Here is a 23096-nt window from a genome sequence, read left to right as displayed (position 1 = left end):
TCTGGCTGAGAACAAAACACACACACACACACACACACACACACGCACACACGCACACAGGCACTGATGTTTGACATAAAATTTCATTACACTACCATCTATCGCAGATATTTAGTTTCTGAATTCCTTAATTTTTATAATCTAATACTCAATGCTGTTCTCTTCTTTTACACCTGACTTTGTTCCAATTTAATCATGTCACATGTTTGCTGGTTTTAAAATATAAATCTTAGTTATAGACATTCCATGGCAGAAATTGGCTCAGGAGAGATAGACTATATCTATTTCAGTTTTTTTAAACCTAATTTAGCGGGAATAAAATAACATTGTAATAACTCTCAGAGGTATACTCTCCCTTAAAAAGGAGTATGGAACATATGGAGTCTCTTTTCAGTGTTCAGTCACTTTGCAAAACATTCCCACCCGTGAGACTCAGATAAGCAGCTGCCCTGCCAGAAGTTTCTTTCCATAGGCTGGACTGGATAAACCCTCAATCTCTGCTCCTCCATCTGGGTTCTCTGACCAAGGCCTTATAGTTGTTATTTCAAGTCACTCTTCCTTCTGGGTTGCTTTGGCCTTTCTGCCCATTGGAATATTTCTACACATGGCTGTTAGTGGTAATTTGACGAAGACATGTTTAAGCACCTCAGTTTTCTGAATTAACCATAATTTGTGTGTCTCAAAGTCAGATGTAAAGACATCTTATCAGCTATGCTTTTGTGGGTCACCTGTAAAACTCTCTACCTCTGTAGATAACCAAGAGCAGACAGTGTTATCTAGTCAAATAGTCCTCCTTAGAGGATGGAGAAAAGAAGTTGGCAGTATACACACTGATTTCCAAACAATATACCTGATAGTATCAGGCCCATTTTCTCCAAATTAGCCAGAGCTATTATAACCTAAAAGGAAATGCATATGGGTTTCCTTGTTTCATAATGAAAAATTCAAGACCTCGAGGCCAGCAATCCATCATAAGCCCACAAGCAGGTTTATTAAGAAGTGACAAGAATTAAAGACCTAGACTCCTGAGCAAGTGGTCCATTTGTTTATCTGCCCAACAACTCTATCATAAAAGGCCAGCAAAACTGTAAGCTCTAATAAGAAGTCACCATTCAACTAAAGTAAGTTTGCCATAGCCAGTATCTGTCCTTAGCAAAAGTATATCAAAGTAAAATATATTAATTGTGGACACAGCAATGTACCACACCGATCTCCCTGTTGCTAGGCTGCCCTGTGCTGTCAGTCTTCTTAGGGAATTGCCGTTGGCTGAAAAGAATCATTTTGTTTATGGTGATGACCCTTTCCCAAAGCAGCCCTTCCCCTCATCCCACATGGGACAGGTCGGTCCCATCTTTAGATTTCCCCATTTGGTTTGCTGAGACCTTTGCTGAATTTACACCACGGCCCAACGTCTCCCTCTGCTCAGACCTGCTCCCTTCCCCTTCCTTCTACAGGTGGAGATCCCAACAGCACTCTCTAATAAACCTCTTGCACACTCACCTCCATCTCACAGTCTGCACTTTAGGCAGTCTAACCTGCCATCTGTGCCTTTAGACCTTTTCCCATCACCATTGAGTATCCAATGTCTTCATGATGTAAGTCTTCATTTCCTGTTAAGTCTGCGTTTGAAATTATTATTTTTTAAAATACCTGCTTGTAGGAAAGGATCTGATAAACTCATTCCTTCTAAGGTGTAATAGACCAACGGATTATAAGACACGAAGTGTTCAATTTCCCCCTTTTCACCCTCGCATCTCTCGAGGGTTTGTCTGTTATGACTGAAAGCCTTATGCTAAAAACTGAGCTCTAATAAGTGGAATTTCAGGCATCAGTGCATAAATGGCAAACAGTGGGGCCCCACCTTGCTAGATTCATTTTGGGAAATTGCTACAGTGGTCCATGCACAATACTGTTCGCCCCATGCTGGCCACCCTGCCAACAGGGTTAGAAGTCAGCGCGCTACAAAAGCCCTTGTGCGTCATCACGCTGGCGCTCCTGTGACAAATGCAGCATCCTGCAACTTTGGTGGAGGGGACTCATGAGGAGTTTCCTCTTTAGTAGAAAAATATTAATGCAACAATCAAGAAGGTCACAGCATGGGTAAGTTGCCATGCTTTGAGTCTTTCATTTTCAGTAATTAAAGTGAACATGTTATGGAAGGTTGAGAAAGCCCACCCGAAGTCATTTACAATAGCTGCAATTAGCGAACTGGAATGCCGCGTAGTCTTTAGACAGGAATGGAATGAGACTGACCAAGCGTATGAGTAAAATCCCTTTAGAAAATGGCCAAATTAAGGAGACGGACTCTCAGTGACCCGTGCCATAGGTACCTCTTTCACACTCCTTCCGGGTGCTGAGATTCACCATACATTTGTCCTTTGGCTCAAGTGTTTCTTTTCTACAAATGTAACATTTAGAGCTAATCGTATTAATTTTGTTCAGGAAGGCCAATTTCACCCATCTCTGGCTCTCATTCCTCCTGCCTTGTGTTTCTCCGGTTACCTGACACTGTTCTTGAAGGTTGAATGGCATTGTTTAATTTCAAAGATCATTTCCCTGGGCTTATAGCACTAATGTCTGTCTTTTTTAGACACGTTAGTTAATTTACTCTCCCCAGTGGTGTGTCTGAAGCTTAAAAATGCATTTAGTCTCTCAAGTTGCCCGCACAGTGTTCAATAGCTGGAATTTGGGTCCTCCTCAGGTTTTGACTTCCATTTAGGACTGAGAATGTGATTTGAAATCATGGACAAGAAGAGAAATTCCAGGAAAAAAAAAATTGTTGCACTAGCCAGGGAATTAGAATAATTTCTGTAACTAGCTCCTTTAGAGTTTAGACCCATTGTCCTCAACTGGGGATAATTTTGCACCCCCCCGCAGGGGACAATTGGCAATGTCTGGGGACATTTTTGGTTGTCACAACTGACCTGGGGAGGGGTACGTTTTACTGGCATCTGGTGGGTAGAGGCCAGAGATGTTGCAAAACATCCTACAATGCACAGCACAGCATGCATGCCCCCATCAGCCCCCACAACAGAGAATTATCCAGTTCAAAATGCTCATAGGCCCGGCACTGAAACATTGATTTAGCCAAGCCAAGTGGATAATAGATAATGGACATATGCTAAATAGAAAGAAAATGTATTTTGCTATCATTCAGGAGTTTTATTTCTCTCCTTTGGCTTTACTTACTACATGTGAGGCTGAGTTTTCAGCATTATGCTTCCCAGACAGTGTTTTGGGATAAGGAGTACAGTTTTGCCTATGTCTTCTTTTTTGGCACCCATTCAATGTATATTAATTGGATACCTTCTTTGTCTCAGGCACTGGGCTAGGTAATGGGGCCACAGCAGTGACCAAGTCTTGTTAGGACTTTACCTCCCTGGAGCAGAAATCCGAGAGTGAACAGAGGGCCCCCATGCCAGGATGCTCCGGTATACAAATGTGTCAAGATGATGAAGGTCATGAGGAAGGTATTTGATTGAAAGATTGCAGGCGGGGTTCTCACTATAGCAGTGAGAACTGCTTCCTTTGGCTTTTCTCTTTCTCGTTGGTGGTATATCTTTGAACAGCAAGCAAAGGTATCTTCCCTTGCATCCCCAAGGAATATAGAAATGAGAGAAACAAGGCAAACCGGGCAGCAGCATAGATAAACATGGCATGGAACTCCAGGACTATGCTTGGTCCTGCCAACACAGGCTGCTGTTTGTCAGGGCTGAAATTTGATCAATGGGACAGGTTATGATAAGAAGAATGAATCACGTGCCCTCGTTCTTTGAGAAAAGATGGCTGTTTCCTTATGGGAGTCCTTTTCTTCCTTTTCTTGGTAATTCTGGTGTCTGTTTTTGTGAACCTTTCCTCCCTTCTGACTTTTGCTTTTTCTCTTTTCTTCCAACACCAAAATACTTCCCTCTTCCCAGTTTTCCCCTTTTAATTCAAACTTTCTAAATAACATGTATTTCTTCCCTCACAAACAAAATAAAAACACAAATAACTACCAGCAAACCAAATTTAAGGATCACACCCAACCTAAATATTAAACTTATTTTTTCTTCATTAAAGATACTTTGTGTGTGTGTGTGTGTGTGTGTGTGTGTGTGTGTATCCACATCCTTATTTTCTGTCCTTTAATACTGCATATTATTTTGGGGCAGATCATATGTTGGCTCAGATTCTTAATTTTCCCTAGTGCTTGTCCCAAAACAAAATAAAACTCTAGGTGAGCTGGTACATATTTTTATGATATATGAGGAGAGCATAGGAGAAAGTTTATATACATTAGATCTTTAAGCCTTACCAAAGTCTGTATTTATTATACATTTCTTTTAGTTCTTTTGACCCTATTCAACCAAAATAAAATTATCAGTGTATATATATATATACATTTTTATCTAAAGATACTTATTGCAGCAAACAAAGAAAACAACACAAAAAAATCAAAACCTGGAAATCACTAAATATCAATCAATAAAGGAAAGCATACATAAAGTATGGGGTATCTATATTATGGAATGTTACATAGCTATTGAGAATAATGAGTCAGTCTATATGAACTGACTTGGGAAGATGTTGATAATATAGTCTTAGTAGGATGGTGTGATCTCAAGAAAGAAAATTCTATATGTGCATATGTAATATAATAAATATAATTAACATGTAATTCATGTGAGTGTAGAGAAAGTGTGGAAAGATGAACACAAATTGTTATTATTGGTTACCTCGGGAGGATAGGTTAGAATGGGGATTAACTCATTAAGAATACATATTAGTTTTGTAATTAAAGAAACAGAAAGATTTACTGACACAAAAAAAGCAAATACTATGTATGTGGCTGACCACAGCTCAGTTGAACACTTCATAGGATAATCCAAAAGTAACAAACTTGTAAATTTCAACTGGCCTTGAATGTTTAAATGCCTTTCTAGTAGTTCATGAGGTCAAGAAAATAGATACACAAATATGTCAATCACTGGGATGATGATGTGCTAAAGAAAGAGGAGATGAGATGCAAGCCTGTATGGTACCTCTGTTCAGAGTCACAAACCTCATGAATGGAGAGAAGCTCCATTCGTCACTCAGATCATAAAAGTTATCATTTGAAAGATTTTTGGCATTTGACATTTTGGACATATCTCTTCAAGATAAAGAGAAAGTACCATGTGTGGTTGAGAAGGTGGGTTTTGGAGTCAGACAACTTGTCTTTGAGCTCTGGTCTATTTCCAAGGTGTATGATCTTTGGCAACCTAATTGAGCTACAATTAACTTGTTTGTGAAATGAATATAAATAAGAATCTTTATTTCACTGGGTCATTGTTGCCTATAATAAATGTTCCAGTTGGGGGCGTGTGTGGCATTGGGAGCAGTGAAAGGCAGACACTTTTTAAATTCCAGAGAAATCAGTGGGGTTCCAGGAAGTGGTACCCACCTTGATTGGAGATGTACAGGTCTGGGCCTATATCATTACACTCCGACGGTTCTAATGTGTCTCCCACCTTCCTGTTTTGCAGACCACCGTTTTCAGCACACTGGGCAGTGAGAAGTCCTTATCTGACTGCAAAAAGGTAAGTCAGCCTCTAAGAATTTGAGCCTGCTGTCAGAGTACTAAAGGCTTCAGGGTTGATGACACTCATTTGAAAAGCAATGGTATCAATGAGAATGTTCTGATGACACATTGTAGCCTTCTTTCTTTAGAGATGGAAATTTGAATGGTTCTCTTTAAGGAAGTGGAAAACTCTGTTATCATTTGACAGCATTTTTTAAATAGAGAAGCCCTGATTCAATATATTTCTATCTCGCTATTATTTGACATTTTATTCTGCTAGATGAGCCTCAAGGGAGTCCAGAGCAGGCTGCATTGCAGGCATCTACATCTTTGTTTGCAAATTTAAATCTAATGAACTTAATACCCAATACAATATAAAAATGATTTTGTATTGCAAAAGAAAGCTGATCGTATAGCATAAAATCTGGTTTGGATTCACCACAATCAAGTGTGAGAAGCTGTCATGCTTTGCAAAAGGATTAGCCTCCCTGGCATCTGATGGAAGACACCCCTGTAATGGATCACGTCTCAAGACTGCCTGCCACAGTAGTAGCAGCGTGTCTAATTCCTGGCCATTGCTGTCCAGGGGGCACTTTTATCCGCCTCTTTAATCTCAGGTTTAACTAGATCTTCTCCTTCTTGAGGGGAAAGAAGTGATTTCACAGTCCAAACAACTCAAATAAATTCTTTGACGCCATCTATTGATATGGAAAACCAGATGCATAATGAGTTGATTAGTGTCTCATATTTTAGTTACTTGGCATTTCTCTGGATTTTATACCATGACATTGTTTGCTGTGCTGTTTCCATTTCTGAATTTTCTTGATATAAAAATAGGTAGCAGAGATAATCATCTTTAGTGGTGTGAGTGCCCACTGTTCTGAATGCCACCCATTTCATTACCTTGATGGTTTTTTAATTGCCTATTAGATCTCCATCTTAATTGAGTTCTGCTGAGTTTGTCTTGTTCTCTGCTTCCTGAGAGTGGGGTCCATGGAATGTTCTTAAAATTATAGACTTTTGAGAAAGGAGGGACTTTAGGGGTTCTCTAGTGTCACTTTTCCCAGAGTGTTACTGCCATTGATATCATTTGTAGGTGGACTTCTAGCCTCTACCTGGATATTCTGTTGACAGGGAACTTTATGAGCCTAACTGTTCACTAGTGAGACAGTGTTAGAGAGTTCTTCATTTTACTGAGTCAATATCTGCCTCCTTTTGATTTTGGCTACTTATTTACATATAAAGTCTGTTAAACTTCTTCTGAATCTTCTCCCCCCTCACCACTAGGCTAATGCTTTTCCTTCTTTATTTCTGTTAGGACATTTATATGACTGACTCCCAAAAGCATGGACTATTGGGATCTGGCTGTTTTTGAAATCTGGTTCTGCCACTTACTACTTACGTGACCTTGGGTTGGTTACATAACTGTTCCGTGCCTCACTTTTTCTGAAAAAGTTATTGTCAGTATTACAGATGTCCCTCATTCCCCTGCTCCTCCTCCCTTTTTGTCCCTTCCCACCCAATCCCCGCCCCACCACAGGCCTTTCCCACACTATTGTCTGTGTCCATGGGTTGTGCATATATGATCTTTGGCTAATCCCATCCTGACCCTTCCATCCCCCTTCCCACTGAGATCTGTTATTCTGTTCCATGCATCATACCGCTGGACCTATTTTGTTGGTTAGTTTATTTGTTCATTAGATTCCACATATAAATGAGATAATGTGATATTTGTCTTTCTCTAACTGGATTATTTTGCATAGCATAAGTGTCTCCAGGTCTGTCTATGCTGTGGCAAGGTTTAAGAGCGCCTTCATTTTTGCAGCTGCGTAGTATTCCATCATGTAACTATACCGTAGCTTTTTAATCCACTCATCTACTGGTGGGCACTTGGGCTGTTTCCAGATCTTAGCTATTGTTAGTAATGCTGCTATGGACATAGGGGTGCACATATATATTTTTATTGATGTCTCAGGTTTATTAGAATATATTCCTAGAAGTGAGATCACTGGGTCAAACAGCAGTTGGATACAAAAACCATTGCTTTTAGTGTTTTGCCATCTTCTTCTGCCATTGGATTCTAGCTGCTAATTTATGGGTCTAGTTTTCCCCTAAAAAGTCAGCTCTTAGAGGGAAGGGACAATGGCTGATTCAGTTAGGAATAATAAAATAATATCCCACGGGTAGTAAGAACTCAATAAAGATTTATTTAATAAATGGATTTGCTATATACATGATTGTTCATTAGTGTGATATCATTTTGAGACCATTTTATTCTAAAGAGCACTGTTTTTCTTTTTCATAGTTGTTGAAAAAAGAATATTGATTTTCAGGTTTTATTTATCAAGGTAATTTCTACACTAAAATAAGATGTTAATGGCTAGCTGGTGTTGGCGAGGGGTGGGGATTTAAGTGGTTAGCCAAAGACAGCAAGTATCCCAAAGCCTACTACCTAAACACCACCTTACACAGTTGTAAGATCACCTGTTCTTATTTTCTGTCAAAGACCAACTAGTTCACTCCTTAATTTGGAAAGCCTCAAAACATTTAGGGGCTATACATGCACTCATTCATTCATTCATGATTATTTATTGAGTGCCTCCTATTACAAGAAAATTGTTATTGTTAATATGTTATAGAGCAGCGGTTCTCAACCTGTGGGTCGCGACCCCTTTGGGGGTCGCACGACCCTTTCACAAGGGTCGCCTAAATACATCCTGCATATCAGATATTTACATTACGATTCATACATAACCGTAGCAAAATTACAGTTATGAAGTAGCAACGAAAATAATTTTATGGGTGGGGGTCACCACAACATGAGGAACTGTATTAAAGGGTCACGGCATTAGGAAGGTTGAGAACCACTGTTATATAGAGGAAAAACAAATATGCCAGGACTTGAAATGGCTTACTCTAGGGACAAATTAACTCAGGCAGGCTCTTGGAGGGTAGACCTAGTTCATATCTTCTGATTTTCTTCCTCTGTGACCTCTCTAGCCCACACTACTGAACTAGAGTTGACACATGGTAGGTGTGTACTGGGTGGATGAGCAGCAGAGAATGAGCCTCAGCATGCTCCACGGCATCTCCTGCCACCTGTTTTATGTTCGTTGATATTTATATCTTTTTGTGTCTTGATACTTTTCCATTTCTCAGTGCAAGATATTTGCACCCGGATAGGTTGACTCAGTAATTTTCCTGTGGGGATATTCTGACATAGCACTATTGAACTTCCAGCATTTTAATTTAAAGGTAATGTGCAAAACAGATATTCTCACCTCTTCCCTGGGACTCCTCGCCCTCACCCTGACTCCCACTCCAGGGGCATAGGCCAGAGATAGGCCAGGCATGATGGACAGCTGAGGGTGATGGATGGGGTGAGGGTCAGGGGTAAGATTAATCCCAGGGATGGGTTAAAGGTTAGAGATTTGTTTCACAAATTACTTGGAAATGAAAAACAGTGGTTTTTCAGTTTGCCATCAAAATGCTCTGTTTTACCCTGTTGTAACTTCCATCTCCATATGGTAACCTAGAGTCCTATACAGAATCCTTGCCTATAGCCTTAGAAATAGGTTCCTCAGGTTGGAGAGTTTATTGAAAAAATTCAGCTATCATTAGTTTATTGAACTTTTTTAGGGGGCAGGGAAACAGCTGTTTCTCTCTCTCTCTCTCTCTCTCTCTCTCTCTCTCTCTCTCTCTCTCTCTCTCTGTCACTCTCTGCTCTCCCTGGACTTCTGAGATCTTAACCCATACAGATGACAACTTTAAAAAATAGGGTATTTAGGAAATGTATCCCTATCATCTAAAAAGTATTGGTTTTATAATATGTGGGAACCTGAAGGAAATCCATCTGTTGGCAGCTGTAATTTATGGTCATGTTGACTTCTTTCTATTCTATCCAACCCTTGGCTTTGACTTGTGCCTCTCCACTGTCACCAGTGATGTATGAGTGGGCACAGCACATGCCCATATCGTCTCTTAGCCTAGCACAGGATGTTTTTATTTTTAATAGACATAAGTCTTCATTCACATAGACAAGGTAATTTTCCTTCAGGAAAAGATAATTAAGAATATAGACTGTAATGAGCTACTAGAAGATTCAAATTTTTCATCAGTGTTGATGAATAGGTTCCTGGGAAAACTCAGCCCAAGATAGTATATCAGTGGTTAAAATATTTACTCACAGTTGGTTCCTCAGCCTTTTGAAACTATATCGTATCTGTCTTCCTCTTTTTAAGACTAATACTTAATGTCTAGACTGCGCTCATTGACCTCCACGAAGCTGGCTGGGCAGATTCCCAGGACTCTCAGCCTCTTGGCAGAATTTCCAGGCTGGTAGGTCATGGTGACTTCTTCCCATGACCTGAGAAAGGGTACAAAGCCCAAATCAACCCAGTCAGCATTGAGGAAATTCCTCAGTTCCCCCAGAAGGACAGAATCCCATGTTCTGGAGCAGTCACAGAAAAGGGTATCATTTCAAGTAAATTCAAATACTGTTTGCTTTCTAAATAGATTTTTTGGAAGCTATAAAGCTTCATTTTTGGCAGAGAGCTGTTTTTGCTGACTTGCTATAGGGCTCTCTGCTGGATAAAGGATGCTATATACACATTGCAAAGTTATACCTTTTTTCAACACAGACCACTAATTTATGGGAAGGAAAGTTTCCTCCTTCCCTCCCCCTCCCCTTGTCCTCTCTCCATCCCTCTATCTTCTCCTTTTACCCCCCCCCTCCAACAAAGAAAGATCTCTTAGCACTCATTTGCCATGTTTGAGATAAGGATGGATGGTTTTGGATTCTATGCCCTCTTCTTTCAGCTTTTGTTGCCATGTTTTGGTTTTTATCATTGCATTTTCCAATCCCACTCTCCTGAGAGGCAGTATGGTCAAGAGCACAAGCTCTGGAGACTGGTTGCAGGGACTGGAGTCCCAGGTCCACCGCCCATGAGCTCTACAATCTTGCCTAGATTGCTTAGCTTCTCTGGGCCTCATTTGTCTCATGTATAAAATAAGACAAATGATGGCACTGGCCTATGGAATTGCTATGAGAACTGAATAGGCGGATCCATGTAAACTTCTTAGAACAACGTCTCAGTGAGAGATGTTCCTTTATAATTCTACCCTGGGCAGATAGAGACTAATTTGAGCCTTGGTGCTTTGAGTCCCACTTTATCTTTTTGCTCTAAAAGAGCAACAATATTAACAATACTCAGGAAAGCACATCAGTGGACTTGAGCTGACATCAGTATTTAGAGAAAACTAAACTCTAGTTGTACTGGAGAAAGATGTTGGTATAGGTCTCTAATTCTTAGTAATTCTAAATTGTAACAATTAGAATGCACTCAAGTTCAATCCTGGGACTGGTTCCAGCTCTGTAGAAGCAAAGCATTTCTTAATAAATGAAACATAAAACCTTCCTAGTAGTAAAATGAGCATACTTTTCCGTGTCTTCACAGAATGTACCTGGCATAATTTTAAGCACATAGTACACATTTAATTATGCTTGTTAATTCATAAGCTTGGGGCTAGTATTATTGTTCCTCCAAAGGACTCCAGAAGAAGGCTTGAGGTGGGAAAGGCAGGGAGTGGAAGAGACTACTCTTGGTATGTTTTCTTATGCCAGCACCTAGAACATTCTCAGGTAGGTAAAAATACCTTATTCCATTCTTAGAGGTACAGAATATAAAATATTTCTGTCCCTCAAATAAACGTATAGTCATTGCCTTTTCTAAATGTAAATATTGGCCCTGTTTGACCACTAGCATCATCATTTATTGGGTAAATATTCTTTATAAATGGGCCAAAGTCAATACTGTGGGTAGAATGGGCCTGTGGCATTTAGATTCATTGAAGGGAGGCATTTCAATGGGTGGAAGGTTTGGGATGGTAAATACAGTGTTCTATGGGAGTGTGGGCTTCCTTGCTTTCAGTGTAGCAGCCATGGGGATAATTGAATAGAGTGAAAAATGGTGATTCCTCTATAATGTTATCACGTTATATCCCTAGCCTAGAAATTTTTTATTCTTAGCCTTGTGATCTTGAAATTTTGCAAGGGAAAGACACACATTCAAATTCAGACTAAGTAGTCATGATTTATAGGATTAAAATTGGGTACAGAAAACAGTCTTCTGACCAGAAGAAATGTATTTCCTGTTTTTGTGTGTTCCTGTCTTAAGCAAGAATCAAGGAATACATTTTAATCATTTTGTTGTTGTTTAGGTGTAGTTCACAAGCATATGTAGTGGCCTTAATTTAACAGCCGACTAGATATAAAATTTACAGTACAGTAATAGGATCCCATCAGTAACATTACCTCCTGCCTTTTGAGGTGTGGGCATGTCCATGAATAAGGCCTTACTGCTAACTACACCACTGCCAGTGCTAGAGCACCCATTATTCTCTCCCAGCAGCTGCTGAGGTTGTCACTGTCACTTTAAAATAAACAGCACATTGAGATCCAAGGTTGTATAATATAGTCATTGTCTGCGCAGTAACATTGCTAATAGGAAGGAGTTAGTTAAGGGCAAATGTCATGAAAAATGTTGCTCTAATCCCCTTTGAGCTGTAATTATCCCAGCTGCATTTGCATGAAAACAAGGTTCAAGAACATGTCCTTAGTCAATGGTTCATGCATAACTGCCCATGTAATACACATTTTAGGATATATTTGAAACAGTAACAATTAGCAGCAGCACCCCCTAACATATACACCTGAAAAAAACCTCTTTTGAGCTACAAATAAAACATGGATTTTTGCCACAGCAATTCCAGACTGCCAAATAGTGTAATGGGGTAGCAGAACTAAAGGAGTGTTGATGAATCTTGCAAATTATACATTCAAAAGGGACATTTAAGAATCGTACTTAATATACTGTTGGTTTTTTTTGCATTTGTGTGTGTATGTGTGTGGGGTAAATACCACAAACTGTACTCTGTCCAGCTGCTCATCACCACTCTAATTTCACTAGGTTTTTTTTTCAAGTACCTAAGATATTATAGTGAACTTCTGGTAAATTGTGAATTTCCCTTGTGTTTGTAGAGAGTTTTCTTCTTGGCTCCTATATTACTGAGTTTCAAGGACACTACAGCGGCTTTTTCTTCTTCCTTTCCTCCTTCTATTTCCTTTCAGAGTTTTCAGAATCTTACATAATCAAGACTGGGCTATAGTTATTTAAAAATAGGCTTGTGTGCTCATACACACATATATACATTTACTTTTACATAATGTGTTCCGAAGGATGAGCTTTTGTAGACATAGTTAGCTTGTTTTCTTAGTCTACAGAAAAGTGTGCTAGGTCTGAAAGGAAGCATAATAAATAAAAGATGAATCCATACGAAGAATGGAGAAGAGTTCATGAAAATTGGATCTTTGTACTGGCTTACAAATCTTATAAAAGCTGAGTAGTCAGAATACTTAATTTACCTCAATTAACAGTGATCACTCTTGCTATTGTTGCTCAAAATGGGACCAAGTCACTCCACAATTGAGCTAATTGCAACCTCTGATTTAGCTGCTAGGCTCTGTGCTTTTCTTTTGTTTTCATAAATGATCTGTACAGGCCAAATAATCTCGCCCCTCTCTCGCCTCCCACATTGATTGTTTTTCTTTATTATTTTAATTCTGCAGTCTGATGATTACTGTAATCTCCTGAAGTCATTGCTCAAGCCAACCACTAAATAAGACAGCTGGGGAGCCAGTGTGATGGCTGCATTGCAAGGCCCAGAGCCAGCTCGGAGACACTGCTTGAAGAATTTCATATGCGTTCACCTATTCAACCCTTAGAATAATTCTACAGGTTGTGTTAAAAAATTCAACTGAGTGTAATTTAAAGTCTTACCGGCTTTATTCAACCATTCATGAATTGGGCAGCATCCCAGCTAGCAGAGAGAAAGGAGTTCCAGAGGGCTGTGCAAAAAGAAAACCCTTAATAGGCAGAAGGGGCTGGGAAATGGAAGTTACTAGTGCAGAGTGAATTGTCTCAGGCAAGGTCACCTTCCAATGCACTAGTGCTGACCATGCAATTCCAGATTTTAGGTTACATTCCTGGGAGAGGTTGAAACTGCAATTAAGTCTTTGCTGATGTGGGGTTTAGCACTGTGATTCCATTTGGGGCCTGTCTTCTCTTTCTTTTTTTTTTTTTTTAACAGTTGATACCATTGTTTGTCTCATTCTTCATATGAGATGAGTAAGACACAGAGAGGCTAAGTGACCTGGGCAAGCTTGTAGAGCTATTGGGTGGTGCAGCTGGGACCCCGGACCCAGAAATCGGGCTCCAGAGCCTGTGCTCTTACCCCTTCACCATACTGCCTCTCAGGAGAGTGGGATGGAAAATGCAATGATGAAAACCAGTGCTGGGCAGTAGAGCTGAAAGGAGAGGGTTTGGAATCCAGAGCCACGTATCCTTATCCCAAACATTGCGAATGAGTGCAAAGAGCTCTTTCTTTGCTGGGGCAGTGCCAGGAGGAGAGGAGGGAAGGGGGAAGGTCTGCAGCATCTCTGTTCAACAGTGGTACAGCTACCATCTTATCAACACCTTCTCAATGACCACCCTATTTAAAATTGCCACCTGCTTCTGCTCAAAGAACTTCCAAACTGCCCATTTTTTCACCTCACATTCTAAGATGCTATGCCATTCATTTATTTTGTATATTAACATCTCTTTTTCCCATCAATAGAATAAGTTCCAAGATGACAGTTTTTTAAAAATCTGTTTTATTCACTGATGTTAATTGAGACTTGAACATAGTAGCTCCTCAAAAAAAAAAAAAGCACTTTAAATGAAATACTGGTACTACTATTAACACCACCACCATCTTCAATCATAGCAAGTAATGATTACAGAGCTTTCGAGCTGGAAGTGACCGGAGATTATATCTGGTATTACTCCTCCTTATGTAAAGGAAGAGACTATTGGGTGTACCTCCTCCCCCCTGCCACTGTGTCTTATTGAATTTGTGTCTTGCCTGAGCCTTCAGGAGAATTCATAAGTCCAGGTGCACAGGGTCACAAGCTAAAGTTACAAAAAGCACTGTTAATTTAGTGACTTCTTTTAAAAAATATTTATTAATTGAATTGATTGGGGTGACATTGGTCAACATGAACCTATAGGTTTCAGGTGTGGGTTTCTATGTTACAAGATCTGTGCATTGTACCACGTGCTCATCACCCTAAGTCAAATATTCTCCTTTCACCTTATCTTAGGACCTCCTTCTCTCCCTACTCCCTTCCCTCTAGAAATCACCACACTGCTGTTTGTGTTCATGAGTTTCAGTTTTATATTTCACAATTGAGAGAGATCATATGGTTCTTAGCTTTTTCTGACTGACTTATTTCACTTAGCATAATGTTCTCAAGGTCCATCCATGTTGCAAACGGTGCTGTTCCCTCCTTTCTTATGGCTGAGTAGTATTCTACTGTGTATATGTATCACATCTCCTTTATCCAATCATCTATTGAAGGACACTTTGGTTGTTTCCATGTCTTGGCCACAGTGAATAATGCTGCGATGAACATAAGGGTGCATATATCTTTGCGAATACATGTTTCAGAATTTTCCGGTAGATGCCTAGAAGAGGGGTTGCTGGGTCATATGTTAACTCTATTCTTAATTTTTTTAGGACCTGCCATACTGTTTTCCATAGTGACTGTGCAAGTTTACATTCCCACCAGGGTTCCTTTTCTCCACAACCTCTCCAACCGGTCTTGTTGATGATAGCCATCCTAACAGGTATGAAGTGGTATCTCATTGTGGTTTTGACTTGCACTTCCCTAGTAACTAGTGAAGTTGAACATCTTTTCATACAGGGTGGCACAAAAGTAGATTTACAGTTGTGAGTATGTGAAACACAGTATATTCTTATATTATTATTAATTATTGTATTATTTTTAATACAAACAACTGTAATATCTGTTGGCCATTTGTATGTCTTCATGGGAGAAGCATCTGTTCAGGTGTTCTTCCCTTTTTTTTTAGAGAGAGTGGAAAGGAAGGGGAGCAACACACAGAGAAACATCAATGTGAGAGAGACACATCGATTGGTTGCCTCCCTCATGAGCCCTGACCTGAGCTTGCAACCGAGGTACACACCCTTGACGGGAATCAAACCCCGGGGCCCTTCAGTCCTTGGGCTCATGCTGTATCCACTGAACCAAACCTGCTAGGGCCTCTGCCCACGTTTTAATTGGATTGTTTGTTTGATAAAGAACTCATACAACAACATCAATAACTTTCCGTAAAATTTCTTTCTTCTTTTTCTCGTTTACTTCATTTCTCTATTTAGCTTTCTCTGCCCGTCCCTCCCTCCCTCCTTCCCTTCTTTCCTTGACCTAATATTTCAGGTAACAAGGTGTAAGTTATAAATTGTTTCCATCTCCAACCCGCCTTCCCACGGACACACCAAATTTACTCACATCTTCTTTAGGCCCTGGCCGAGCAGGAGGTTTGGATTTACTTAGACCAAAATAAATATTGAAAGTCTCTTATTTGGATGATAAAAGACAAATGAATCCCTGTCTTGAATGAGCTCATAGTTCCTTGGTGGCAGCAGGAAGCATTACTATGCTCGGATAAATCACAACAGGGTGAGTTCTATAATCACTATAAACAAGCTTGGGTAGCAGAGAAAAGGATGCAGGTAGCCTTCCCTGGGAGAGACGCTAACACCGTCTACCCTTCCCTCTCTACACTCTTACCAGGGCCATGTCTACGTGCACCTCTGGGTTCTCTCACTTGGTGGCCGGGACTATTCGTCTTCCGAGTCAGGCGCTGGCGGATGGTTTAAATCTAGGACTTGCCTGCCCCATGGTAACGAGTGAGATGACTCTAGTGTTGCTAGCATTTTAAGCATTGGCACAGGAGACCGCATGCTCTGTCCTGCTCCGAGGTTGAGCCTGAATGTAATGATCTTTAAAACCACAGACTATGCAGGCTTGCGGAACTGCCTGCGTATGTTGAAAAGCAGCGGTGCCGCTGGTGTGGAGTTGCAAGATAAGCAGAGAACGCAGCAAATGACTCAGTGGGAGTTCCCCCCAGGGGAAGGATAGAGGAAAAGAGGGTACTGTTTTTTTGGCAAAGGAAACTGGCACCGAACGTGATCATTGCAACCCCGGGCGCTTGGCTTTTCCCACTGGGGAGATCAAACGTGGTAAACGCAGAGCTGCCCTTCCGAAGCTGAACCTTCGCGAGCTCCAGTCTCTGAGTGAGATGTCGGAACGGCCACTATCCTTGGCGAGAGGAGCCCTTTAATTAATTTCAGCCTTGAGCTGGCAGCTTGCCACGAAAGCACCTGAGTATGGCTGCCTGTGCCCAGGACTGCAGCAGGCCGCTGCCAGGGGCTTGCTGGTCCCCCAGAAGCGTGCGCCTGTCTCCGTGGGGGAAGACAGGGTTGCCCTGTCCTCCTGATTAGGGATCTGTTCCCACTTGGCTTCCTTAGAGAGAATTTTTCCGAACAGTCTTCCTGGAAGCAGTTCTAGAGGTGGGACGAAGACAGAAAGGGGAGTCCTGCTTTCCCTTTCTGTTTGGACAGCCCCTGAAGTCAGCATGTGGAGCCAGCAGAAGGTGTCTAACGGAAGGTCGCACTTCTGGCTGAGTTGGAGCTTGTCATCTTCCGTTAGCTCTGGAAATCCCAAGGTTATCCCTGTGGGAGGAGGTCTGGAGGCCCCCTAGTGTCATGGAGGTGATCTGGCATCGTTCTGAGGGCCGCCCCCTGTTACCTCTTCAGGGGTTTTGGACTCAGTTGTCAAAAGCTGCGTGTCCAGGTGTCTCAGAGGAAGCATCCTGCAGGTTTGCAAATGTTTTGCGTGCCCTTGTTGTGCTTCGTGAAGCACCTTCTGCTCCTGTTGCCACAGGGGATGCCCTTTGGAAGACGTTTCATTTTCTTAGAAGGGCCAGAGATGTATTGGAGGGCGGAGCTGTGCTCACCTGCCCGGGCAGAGCTGTCCTGAGGTAGAAGTCCTAAGACTGTAGTGAAAACCTCTGTCTGTGCAACTTCCGGCCCAAATCTACCCACACATCTGGCTTCCTTCTTCTGGTTTTAGTCCTGAGCCCTCATGACCTTGGTGGGGAAATGTCTTCTCTGGCTCTTTTCTCTATGTGCCTCTTAGCTCACTAAAGTGTTTCTAAAAATCTTTAAGCCTCTAAAGAATGAGATTATGTACTTTCACACATCAAATGAAGTTATTATTTATTTGCTGGTAAACATAGGCTGTGTGATATGTAGAGTATTTATAGCACCAGGTGATGTAATGTCCAGTTTATATGTAACTACTAAATGACTCTGGAGCCAACCTGCCCAAATAAGATGCTGCCTCCAGCACTCACTAACCCTGTGGTACGCATAGAGGTACTAAACCTCTCTGTGCCTCCCTGTCTTCACATTTTTTGAGAAATCATATGTATTTTAATGACTTAGAAAGGTCTGTCTCATTCATAGCAGAAGTCAGTAACAAAGATCTGCACTGTGCTCAAAAGCAGCTCAAAAGCATTTAATACAGCATGTTACTATGATAAGTCTGACTGAAATCCAGAGTTAACATGTACTTTGTTTTCAAATTAGAACATACAGAAACATAAACACACAATTAAAATATTGTGTTACTGCGCGGCCGGCGTGGCTCAGTGGTTGAGTCTTGACCTTGTACCAAGAGGTCACAACTCAAATCCAGTCAGGGCGCATGCTCTGGTTTCAGGCTTGATCCCAGTGTGGGGCATGCAGGAGGCAGCAGATCAATGATTTTCTCTCATCACTGATGTTTCTATCTCTCTCTCCCTCTCCCTTCCTCTCTGAAACCAATAGAAATATATTAAAAAATGCTATGTTACCAAATACCTCAGTTAGCAAATTGTTTTGCTCCAAGGGAGAAAAGAAAATTTGTCAATATGTGGAGTTTGTGTGCTTCTTAAAAGCAACATATTTGCTACTTTAGTATAACTCCTAAACTCCTGATAAAGTAATTATCACTAAGTATTAGTATAACACACCATACTCATGATGTGGGAGTGACCAGCTAAGGATATAGTTATTAAAGCCTTGAAAGTAAATGTAAACCTGAGACTAATCACAAAGAGCAAGGTGAGAAAACAGGTGAAAGGAAAAATTTGGAGAACACTACTATTTAGGGGTCAAACAAAACGAAAGATGGAAAAGGATTCAAAGCTAACGAGCTAGTAGCGAGGACCAGAGAGTTTGAAGATGCTGAGAACAAAGGAGCCAATTGATGCAGCAGTGTCTTGAAGATGGAAAGGAGAGGACATTAGTCACAGGAGCCGGAGGGTAAATGCAGAAAGTAACCTCAACTATGAGGAGAAACACCTCACGTGCATAGAGAACATTTCAGAATGAACCGATTGGGTGTGGCATTTCTTCATTTTTCAAATGGAGGTAGTAACAGTGAAGACATTCAGCTCACGATCCAGGATCTCATGAGTGTCTTGAGGTCATTTCTGAATTTAGCTTCTCCTGATCTGGAGACAGTTGTACTCCTCCCCCAAATTCCCCCCACCCTCAGCCCCCACCCATGGCAAATGATCCACCCACACACAAGTAGCCCTCGGTGGTGGAACAGAAACAAGAAACCCCATTAATTCCTGTTATTGGAAAGGGGAAGCAGACTCACAGGAGCCTCTGCTTATGCAATCCTGATCTCCGTGCTGGCGAGCTACCCTCGGGTAGGTCTCACTTCTGTTTCCAGGAGATAATTTCCCAGGCGTCTGGCTCTCCCTGGCAGAGGGTTTTCTTAAAGTATGCTCCCTGGCAGGAAGTGAAGATGGCACTACATACTGTGTCCTCCTTGGGTGAGAAGCTACTGTCCTAAACTACTACCATTGAACAGCCATAGTCCCTTTTAGTCCCAGGCTCTTTAACTTCCTCAAAAACTTAGTTTGGGTTTTACTTATTTGATTCCCAGTTAGTTCCCTGTATTAACAGGCATGCCCATAATTCTTTTATTTTTTAAAAAATTTATATCCCCTGTTTTTTTTTTTCTCTTTGTTGAAATCACACAGATAGAAAACGCACTGATTTTAAGTATACCGGCTCAATACATTTTGTATTTTCCCACGTGTCCAGCTATATTGAGGTATAGGACTTTTCCAGCATGTAGTTAACTCCTTCATGCCCCCCAGTAAAGTGGCTACTTTTCAGACCTCTATCACCATAGATAAGTTTTTGAACTTTATATGAATGGAATCATACAGTGTTTACTCTTTTGTTTGTGGTTTCTTTTGTCCAACATTGTGACTGTGAGAGTCACCTGTGGTAGTGCATGGAGCAGCAGGTTTTTTTCTTTCTCTCCAATGTTGTTTGGTATTCCATTGCAAGTACATGCCACAACTTATTAATCTACTTGGCTTTTGGTGCACTTTTTAGTTGCTTCCACTTTTAGGTTATTGTGAATAACAGTACTGTGGTTATTCTTGTACATTTTTTTTTTGGTGGCCACAGCACTTTCATCTGGGCATACACACAGGAGTAGAATTTCTAGGTCATAGGGAATATATATTTATGTTTGACTTTAGTAGCGTCTTCCTAATCTTTCCCAGAGTAATATATCACTTCTTTTCATAGTCTATAAGAGATACATTATTCTAATCTAAAGCTCTGGAAGGTTGCAAGCTCTCTACCACTCATAACTTTTGCTCCATTTTCCAATGCTGTTCACAGGAGTGGGATGAGGAGCCTTTTTGACCGCAGCCTTTGTTGGCATGAGCTAATTCAAATCCTTACCTGCCTCCTCCATTCAGGGGGTGGGAAGGCAAAGTCTCCTTAGGGTTCCATGAGGTGCACTGGCCCCCTGGTCCTCTTTCATAGGGTCTTGATTGAGCTGCACCTCCTCAAGGGTCATCATCTACCTGTTGGACTGGTGTCTTCCCTCAACCCTTGAAGGATCACCAGCTCTCCTTGCATGCCCTAGATATCATCCGTGAGAACCTGGAGTCACTCCTGGTTGAACAGTGGTTCTAGAACTCCCCTAAGAATACTATTTACAGGTCTGTGTCCCATTGCTCAGAGACTCCTTGGGGATAACAAAGATATTCTCTCATCTTTGGAACTTGTTTCTTATTGGGCTTTAGAGGAACCAGCAGCAGTAACTTTGTGCCCAGGAAGCAACTAAAGCTTTACCTCATCCTCCTCATCTTTCTAGTATTTCATTCCCTGAGGAAATACCAACTAGAGTGACTGTCAGAGCACCCCATCCACCCTTCAGTTTATTATCATTAAGCACTGGATTGATTGAATTTAGCTCCAAGGTCAAAGAGTCTGAGAAATCCTGGCTAGGATTCTGGCCTTCAGGCCTGTGTAGAGGGTATGGGAGTCCTAGGTAGGGAACTGGATGAGGGGAAGGAGAAGGCTGTGCCTGTCTGCCCAGTGACCTCTACTAGATAGTTCACCTGCGTCTTGAAAAAAAATGTTGCTTCAGTTTTGTGTAATATGATTGGGCTGATCTGACTTAAAAGCAGAAGGAGTGTACAAATGTGTTCAAGGAAATTCTGAGGAGTGACCTTAAAGGCAGCCTGGTTGAGAGAAAGGTCAGAACCCAGAATCTTGATGCTATGAAGCCAGACTAAGTTTATTTCTCCCACTCACTATCCTTTTATTTCTGCTGGATTTTTCCTATTAAAATTTTAAAGCAAATCAACTATAGAATTTTTTGTTTTACTCAGTGTCTTTTACCTGAATGTCCCGGGTCTCACCAGGTTCTGAGTATAAGCGTTAGCACTGAATACTATGTTTTGTTAGTGCCTAGCTCCCACCTGCTGACAGACACAACTCAATTCTTGGCCAAGTGTTTCTCACCATGTGTTTCTGGAGGTTCCCAAGAATTTTCACATGGACTTCTCAGGTTTCCTAGTGGACGTCTGCTAACTAACATCATTTCAGGGAAGCCTGTCACTGCCTTGCTCGGCCGTCAGCTTTCCACGAAAACACTGCTCACCTGCCAGTCTGGTGGGTAGCCAGGACCCACTGTGGTGTAGCTTTGCTCCATAACCCTGCAGGGTGCTGCTATATTCAGTGATGAAATGGGAGGACACTCCTTGCCCCACCTTTGCAAAGAACGTGGGCTCTTAGGCCTCAAAGCAGCACTGCTTGTACTCAGAATTTCAGTCTTCCCTGAACACAATGCCTCAGCTTCTGGTCTCACAATCCTGTTCCTACCGGTAAATCTAAGAGAAAAGGTGTGTGCCGCAGTATTTCCCTCCATTATGTTCATCTGTCCCCTCCTCCTCTGTGTCTTTCCTTTCTCCTGAACACACTCGCACCAACATTTCTGCCCTCTCTTTTATCCAGAAACAGCTCCTAGATGTCTTTGTCTATAAACGTATGTTCTCAGGCGGTTGCCAACCCAGTTTCATACACAGAGAACCTCAGAATCCCATCCTAGACAGCTAGGATGCTCTGATAATCTACTTCTTCAAACTGGTGAGTAGCCCAAAGTTTCTGCTCACAAGACTTCTAGTTCTAGAAAAGTGTGAAGGTTAATTAAGCAAAATGTTTGTCTCTTTGTTCCTCCAGACACCAATCAGTTGCAAGAGGAAGTTCGTGTTTATGTTTCTAGTGCTCTTTATCTCTGTAATGTGCATTTCAACAGTGTCTCCATCTAAAGGATTGAGAGCCAGAGTGTCTAGATTCTTATCTTGCCCTCCCTTCATAAATAAAGGAAGCTAGATCATTTATTGAACAACCAGTTCAGCTTCCTTAGAAGAAGCTTGCTACCTCAGCATTTTTAATGTTGCCTTTCATCTACTCTTTCTAGTAGGGTCAACAAGTGCCAGGTGAAGTCATAACCTGGTCGGGAAAACCTGCCAGTTTGGCTTCATTTGATTGTCATTTCTAATTGTGAAGTAAAAGAAAAAAGAAAAAGCTTTTAGATGAAGGAATAAGCATAATTCCAGGAATAAAGGAAAAACTGAAATTAGATTGATTCTATGAAAATTAGCTATGTATGCTCTTGGAAGATAACATTGATTGATTCTGGGGAGATTATGTTGGAGTTAGCACACCTCAGTGAAAAGACCTAGGTCTTCGATCTTGTTTCAGCATGGATTTGTGTGGTTTGGGGACAGTATCTTACTTTCAGCATCTGTTTCCTCATTTGACAAATGTTTCTAATAGCAGTTGGGCCCAATATGCGAAGTGTTTGAGGATTAACTGTGTACGTGCTGGAACAGCATGGACATGCATCCCTTGTGTGAGGGTGGAGAAGAGGAGAAAACGGAGGGGTGCAGAAAGGAGACTGAATGCTTTCTGTATGGCCGATAGGAGGACAGAAGGGAAGATTTAAAAATTTTTGCAATTTTAAGGAAGGGAAGAAGAGAGCAGAAAGATCCGGTTAGGGGACAGTTTGTTGTGCCTTATTCATGCCTTATTCATGCCTTATTCATGAGAGAAGCTGGGCAGTGCCTCTCTTTATGAGTCAAACTGTGATGACCCCTGTGTACTGCTGGCTCCTCAAGAGCAGGAACCACAGTGCTGTCATCTCTGTCATACTAGCACATCGAGACCAGGTGCTGAGACAGAGCAGTTTCCAATAAATGCCGGTTGAATGGTGAATAAATGA

At 41.4% G+C, this 23096-nt stretch overlaps 1 protein-coding gene across 1 annotated transcript in view; it reads left to right on the top strand.

The window, feature by feature from the left end:
- RASGEF1B (RasGEF domain family member 1B) overlaps positions 1-23096 on the top strand; it is a 540242-nt gene that overhangs the window by 190542 nt on the left and 326604 nt on the right. The window contains exon 3 of the mRNA XM_006778195.2: positions 5505-5558. Within this exon, the coding sequence (XP_006778258.2) occupies positions 5505-5558 (54 nt within the window). The remainder of the gene's footprint in view (positions 1-5504; positions 5559-23096) is intronic.

This window comes from Myotis davidii, unplaced genomic scaffold (assembly GCF_000327345.1).
Source record: "Myotis davidii unplaced genomic scaffold, ASM32734v1 scaffold449, whole genome shotgun sequence".
NCBI classification, from domain to species: Eukaryota; Metazoa; Chordata; class Mammalia; order Chiroptera; family Vespertilionidae; genus Myotis; species Myotis davidii.
This window is presented reverse-complemented; position numbering and strand designations above follow the sequence as displayed.